The following is a 7403-nucleotide window of genomic DNA, read 5'->3' as shown; positions in this document are numbered from 1 at the left end:
CAAATATTGTCTAGACCATATTAGTAATAATTGGGTGAACAGAAAAGTATTTCCAACTTTAATTTTTCTAATGCAAAACCAAACACAAGATGAGAAAAAATCTTTTATATTTCCATTCCTCTCCTTACTTTCTAAACAAATGATAATAATAGTAATAATTAAAGTCTGCAAAATAACTGCAAGTGAGAGAGAGAAAATGAGTGGAAAAGAAGAGCAAGAAAACTGATCCCTTTCTGTTTTGAGCTGAGGTCAGCTCCAGAACGTAACCGTCCTTATCAGCAGTCCTATTTTTGGATGTATTATTATGTGAAACTGAAATACAAAAGCAAAAAACAGCATTTTCAGTCTCACGCCTTTCGCACCTACACACACACACACACACCATTGATGAGTAGTAGTACTGAAGGAGAGAATCATTTCAGATTTTTACAGATTTCATTTTCAGTTTCAGAGTGTAGTCTTTGAGAGCTAGCTTTTAATAAAAAACAACAACAGCCCCATAAAAGTGTACGGAACAGAATATCACTCTTCTTCAGTTCTTCTTCTGAAAAAGGTACTCAGCTCTTTTTCTAAGTTTTTTTTGATTTCCAAGAACTGCATTTTTATTACTACATTCCCAGTTTTTAGCTCATTTTTTTTGTTTATAGGGTTCTGTTTTTATTTATTTATTGTTACTTCTCAAAAAAACAGCCCCATAGAGCTGTACGGAACAGAATATATCACTAATCACACCAGCTTCTTCTTCTTCTTCTTCTTCTTCTTCTTCTTCTTCTGTAAAGGTAGCTTTTTTCTCAGTTTTTTTGTTTTGTTTAATTTCTGAGAACTGCATATTTATTACATTCCCAGTTTTTAGCTCATTTTTGTTTATGTTTTTTTTTGTTGTTGTTTGCTGTTCCTTTCAAAAACACCATTTTTCCAAATTGTCATACCTATTTGTTGTTAGCTCATTTTTTTGTTAACTGGGGTTTGTTGCATCTAGATCAGTTTCAATTTTTTGTGCTTTTAATTTCTTGAATGTCTGAGTTTTCAAAAACACACAGAAAATGTACGGAACAGCTTCTTCTTCTTGTTCTCAAAGGTATCTTTTTTGAGGTTCCTGATTCCAAGAACTCCATTTTTATTACCTTTCCTAAAATTTTAGCTCATTTTTTGCTTATGGGTCTGTCTTTTTTTTCTTTTTTGATTTTATGTTTTTTTTTTCAAAAACTTCATTTGCTTTGCCATCTTTATTGTTTCTTAGCTCTTTTTTTTCGTTAAGTGGGGGTTTTGTTGTTTGGTTAAACATGTTGTTTAGACCTGTTTCATAGTATACTATTCTTGTGTATACACCATACAAAAATGAGATTGTTATGAATAAATCTCGGTGTTTATTTTTGAAAAAAAAAAGTGCTATTTTTGGCAATTTTCTATCAACTACAAGTACTTCACTTAAATTTGGAAAGTAAAGACATTAAGAAGTGTGTTAAGGGAGAGTTCCATTTTAATAATTTTAAATCACACATAACGTGTAGATTCATAAATGTTGTCGTTTTTCTCCTCTCTTTTTGTTTGGAACCCATTTGCTTGTTCTACCAGTTTTTGCTATTTTTAGTAAAATAAATGCGTGTGAGAAAGGTTTAAATATTTATGGCTTTTTTTTATAGGGAATAACATGCATATCATTAAAATGTTGTTCAGATCTTTCTTGAGCCCAATGCCTAGTTGTCTAATACTATAAAGCTATCAGCTTTTTTTATGGATAGTTTTTTGCTCCACAGTTTTAACACTCAGAGAACAAGCAGAGATTCCTCATTTTTCACTCTTGTCTTTTTGTGAACCTGTTCATTTTCGTGTAATAACTTTAGACCTTGCTTTTTGGCCTTTTTCTTGGCTTCATATGCAGTTCTTCTACTCAAAAATTACTATTTTTAAGAGTTTTAGGGGTCGTTTGGTTTGGAAACAAGTTATATTCTAGGATTAATTTATCCGAGATTAGTTATCCCGGAATAAGCGAGCTTAAGATAAAAATAGCACTACAATCTGCGGATTAGTTATACCACGATTTTATCCAAACCAAACGTGGGACAAAATCATCCTAAATTTAATTCGGGATACCAAACAAGCCCTTAGTATTTGTACAAAGTATATTATTCCCTCCGTTCCAATTTATGTGACATAATTTGAATCGACATGAAATTCAAGCAAAAAAATGAAAATTTTTGGTACTCAAACCAAATTAATTAACTAATCTTAAGCTTTACAAGAAAATGAAGCACTATAATTTTTGGTGATGGATAAATATTATGGTTAACATGGTGTTTAGTTTCTTTAAGCCTTTTGTTTGTACTTTCCAGGTACTATAGAATACACTGATCTTGGATATTCATTTCTCTAAATCAATTCTTGACACCATTTCATAATATAAAAGAATATCCAACACTTTTTTCTATTATGGAAATAATAGATTTGAAGCTTATACAAGTTTTTGCTTTATTATAGGTGCATTTAACTTGAAGGTGTTCACTCTAACTCAAGTTTCAACTGTCAAAAGGTATGTTAATTGAGTTCCTGCCTTGCCATTTATGTATATGAAGAGATTTAGTTTGTTTTCTCTGATTTATGTACCAGTTTAAGATTCTATGTAAATCATGTCCAAACACATCAAAGTTGACAAGTTTATAGCAGCATCAATGACTTTGCTAAACAAAAATGAATTAATGTGTATGTTTGTGTATAGCTTTTTGTCATCCTATCATGCTGCACATTTGCTTTTATTTATATGGTTTTGTTTCATCTTGTTTTTGGATCAATTTGCAGAGTGATTCTTTGAGAGTGATATCAGATATTGTCCTGAAGTAGCTCAAGAATGGCAAACAAAGGTTCAAAATGGGAGGCTTGTGTACTATTAATGATCATCTTTCTCTGCTTTACACAACAACCTGTTACTACTGGCAGCTATTTGGTCCATGACATGGAGTTACTAAAGGCTCTCCGAAATTCTGTTGTCCAGAAAAGGGATGTTATCCCAACTTGGTTTGATACAAAGACTACTCCTTGCAATTGGACTGGCATAAAGTGTGAAGGTGAACGTGTTATCCGGATTGATTTTTCATGTGGAGTTGCACCACTAAATGTACCATTTCCTGGAAACATTGGAAAATTCAGATCCCTTAAGCACTTAAACCTTAGCCATTGTGCCTTCACTGATAATATATCTCCGGATGTTTGGACTCTTGAGAATTTGGAGATACTAGACTTGAGCGACAACAGGTTAACTGGCCAGCTGCCTCTTACTATATCTAACCTGAGAAACCTGAGACATCTTGTGCTCGACGATAATGGTTTTTCAGGTAGTTTACCATCAACAATTGGTGAACTAAAGGAGCTCAGGGAATTATCAGTTCATGCCAACTCTTTATCTGGAAATATTCCTGATGAGATTGGAAACATGGAGAAGTTGCAGTCTCTTGACCTCAGCTCAAATTTCTTCTCTGGTAGTCTACCTTCCAGTCTAGGTAACTTGATGGAGCTTCTATATATCGATACTAGTCAAAACAACTTGACTGGATTGATACTTCCAGAAATTGGAAACCTAAGGAAGCTTAGAATTCTTGATCTCTCATCAAACATGTTGACTGGACATATACCTGAAACAATTGGCCATCTGAAGCAGCTCGAGGTGCTTGATCTCCAAAACTGCAAATTCATTGGAAGTATTCCTGAAGAAATTTCCGCGTTGAGCAACTTGACATACTTGAATGTAGCACAGAATGATTTTGATGGAGAGCTTCCTTCAAGCTTTGGAAAGTTAGAAAATCTGGTTTACCTTATTGCTCCAAATGCTGGATTGTCTGGAACGATTCCTTCGGAACTAGGGAACTGCAAAAGGCTCAAGATAATAAATTTGTCCTTCAACTCATTTTCTGGTGCATTACCTGATGGACTTTCTGGGTTGGATTCACTTAAATCTCTTGTACTTGATTCGAACCACTTATCAGGTCCACTGCCTATGTGGATTTCCAACTGGACTCAAGTGGAGTCAATAATGGTGCCAAAGAATTTTCTAAGTGGACCTCTACCACCACTTAATTTGCCTTTGCTATCAGTTCTTGATGTCAGTGACAATAAGCTATCTGGTGAGTTGCCTTCAGAAATATGTCGTGCCAAGTCATTGACCATTCTGCAGTTGTCGGATAACAATTTCACTGGTGACATCCAAAGTACTTTCAAGAACTGTTCAAGACTCACAGATTTGGTGTTGTCTGGAAACAAACTCTCGGGCAAACTGCCTGCTTATCTAGGGGAACTTCAGCTCATTACTCTTGAACTATCGAAAAACCAGTTCTCTGGAAAGCTACCAGATGAACTATGGGAGTCGAAAACTTTAATGGGGATCTCACTCAGCAACAATATGCTTGAAGGTTCAATTCCAGTGAGTATTGCAAAAGCTTCAACCCTTCAGAGATTGCAACTTGATAATAATCTGTTTGAAGGAAGCATACCGCGTACCATTGGTAACTTGAAGAATCTGACCAATCTTTCTCTTCATGGTAACAAGTTAAGTGGAGGTATTCCACTTGAGCTTTTTGAATGTAGAAAGTTGGTATCTTTAAACCTTGGTGCAAACAATCTTTCAGGTGAAATTCCCATATCAATATCTAAGCTGAAATTGCTAGACAATTTGGTTCTATCTGACAATCAGTTTACTGGTCCTATACCTGAGGACATTTGTGCTGGTTTCCAAAACATGCCTTTACCTGACTCTGAGTTCACACAGCATTACGGCATGCTTGATTTGTCCAACAATGAACTAGAAGGTTCCATCCCACGCTCAATTAAAGATTGCATAGTTGTGACAGAGCTACTTCTACAGCGAAATAAGCTCACTGGGAGCGTTCCTCGTGAAATATCTCTGCTTGGTAATTTAACATTGCTTGATCTATCTTTCAATTCCTTGACAGGTCCAGTGTTTCCTCAGTTGTTCTCGATGACAAGCCTACAAGGTCTCATTCTTTCTCGTAACCAGATAAGTGGATCTATTCCTGATAATCTTGACTCTATGATGCCAAGTTTAGTCAAGCTAGATCTTTCAAATAACTTGTTGAGTGGTCCATTGCCGCCTTCTGTATTTAGTGTAAAAAGTTTGACCTATTTGGATATCAGCGTGAATTCTTTCTCGGGCTCATTGTCTTTTGATGTTAGATCCTCTAGCTCTTTGTTGGCCCTAAATGCTAGTAACAACCAACTCTCTGGTGCCCTTGACGATTCTCTCTCTAATATGACTTCCCTTTCCATACTAGATCTCCATAGCAACTCAATTACAGGCAACTTGCCGCCATCACTTTCAGCTCTTGCTTCCCTCACATATATTGATTTATCCAGCAACAGTTTTCAAAAGTCCTTTCCTTGTAGTATTTGTGACTTAGAAGGCCTTGTTTTTACCAATTTCTCCGGCAACAAATTCACTGGCCTAGCACCTGATGCTTGCACTAAAGCTACAAAATGCATACCAAGTGAACCTGTTTTACCTTCCAGGGAAGAAAAATATGCATCTTCACCACTTCTAAGCCATGCATCTGTCTTGGCTATCGCCTTTGGTGCATCGTTCATTTCACTTGTGGTGCTCATCGGAGTTCTCAGATGGAGAATGCTGAGACAAGAAGCTGTAATTCTTGACAGAGGTAAAGGTAAACTAGGGAAGACAAGTGACCCCACATCTACTGATGAACTTTTGATTAAGAAGCCAAAGGAGCCTCTGAGCATCAACATTGCAACCTTTGAGCAATCTTTGTTACGGATCAACCCTACAGCTATTCTCTCAGCCACTGAGAATTTCAGCAAGAGCTACATCATTGGTGATGGTGGCTTTGGTACTGTATACAGAGCCAAACTGCCTGAAGGCCGGACTATCGCTGTCAAGAGGCTGAATGGAGGTCACGTGCACGGTGATCGCGAGTTTTTTGCTGAAATGGAAACAATTGGGAAAGTAAAACATGAAAATCTGGTGCCATTGCTTGGCTATTGTATCTTTGCTGATGAGAGGTTCTTGATATATGAATACATGGAGAATGGAAGTCTTGATTTCTGGTTGAGAAACCAAGCAGATGCAGTAGAAGCACTCGATTGGCCAACTCGTTTCAAGATTTGTCTAGGGTCAGCTCGCGGACTTGCCTTTCTACACCATGGTTTTGTTCCACACATCATTCACAGAGACATCAAGTCAAGCAATATACTCCTGGACAGGAATTTTGAGCCACGAGTATCGGACTTTGGCCTGGCTCGGATCATTAGTGCATGTGAGAGCCATGTTAGCACAATCCTTGCTGGTACATTCGGGTACATACCACCCGAGTATGGACAGACAATGATGGCTACAACCAAAGGTGACATATATAGCTTTGGAGTGGTGATGTTGGAACTGGTGACAGGAAGGGCGCCGACAGGACAGGCTGATGTTGAGGGAGGCAATCTTGTTGGCTGGGTGAGGTGGATGGTCGCGAATGGCAGGGAGATTGAAACATTGGATCCATTTTTTTCAGGTTCAGGATTATGGAAGGATCAAATGCTGCGCGTTCTTTCCATTGCAAGGTTATGCACCAACGATGAGCCATGGAAGCGACCAACAATGCTCGAAGTGGTGAAGCTGTTGAAGGAAGCCAAAAGCAATGGTTCTTGTGGAGGGTGATTGAATCCCAAACTCAAAAACATGATTAGATTACAGGTTCAACAAAAGGTAATGAATGTATTGTCTAATAGTATCATGGTTCTTTATATTATGCAGCTATCTATTGTATAATGGAAACTAGTTTTATGAGTTCATAGAAGTCTTGATGTAAGTTAGTAGAGATATATAGTGGATGCTTAACCAAAAGTTGAAAAAAGCCTGTTATTCCCTTAAACGGAAATATAAAAGTATATGTATGTGACTTGTAATTTCATAAGCTTTCACAAGCAGGGAAAACTTGCAGTTATACCCTCCATGAAGTTTTATTAAGTCTATACAAATTAATATCTCCCTGAGGTACTAAAAGTTAATTAAACACCAGTGACTAACGCTCATATCTATTCATCTATTAACACGTGTATATATTTGAAGGACAAATGACAAAAAATCAGTAGGAAAAATGATAGAAAGGAGACAAATAACAATACTAACTTTTATATTAAACATAAACAAAATAGTGTAATTGAAGTTATGATTTGAGTTATGAATGAAAAATGACAATACTTAAAAGTATGTGCAAGTAGAATTAGAAGTATACCAAACTCATTGACCTTGCTTTGTTTTTCACCATTTTGAATATTAAAAATGTCTCTTGAGATTTCACTCTTTGCCTACCAAGAAAAGGGATTGGAAAAATACATTAGGAGAATATTATAAGAAGCATCTTTTCAATGGGTGACTCGCTGACTTGATATCTAAA

General features: G+C 36.6%; 1 protein-coding gene across 1 annotated transcript; it reads left to right on the top strand.

The window, feature by feature from the left end:
* Positions 1-332: 332 nt before the first annotated feature.
* LOC109238917 (leucine-rich repeat receptor protein kinase MSP1-like) lies at positions 333-6906 on the top strand. The gene is made up of 3 exons (XM_019405414.1): positions 333-553; positions 2479-2530; positions 2797-6906. The coding sequence occupies exon 3, from the start codon at positions 2846-2848 to the stop codon at positions 6662-6664; it is 3819 nt and encodes a 1272-aa protein (XP_019260959.1). The 5' UTR covers positions 333-553; positions 2479-2530; positions 2797-2845; the 3' UTR covers positions 6665-6906.
* The last annotated feature ends 497 nt before the right edge of the window (positions 6907-7403 follow it).

This window comes from Nicotiana attenuata, unplaced genomic scaffold, assembly GCF_001879085.1.
Source record: "Nicotiana attenuata strain UT unplaced genomic scaffold, NIATTr2, whole genome shotgun sequence".
Taxonomy (NCBI): domain Eukaryota; kingdom Viridiplantae; phylum Streptophyta; class Magnoliopsida; order Solanales; family Solanaceae; genus Nicotiana; species Nicotiana attenuata.
The sequence above is the reverse complement of the archived record's forward strand: the minus strand, read 5'-3'. Positions and strand labels throughout refer to the sequence as shown.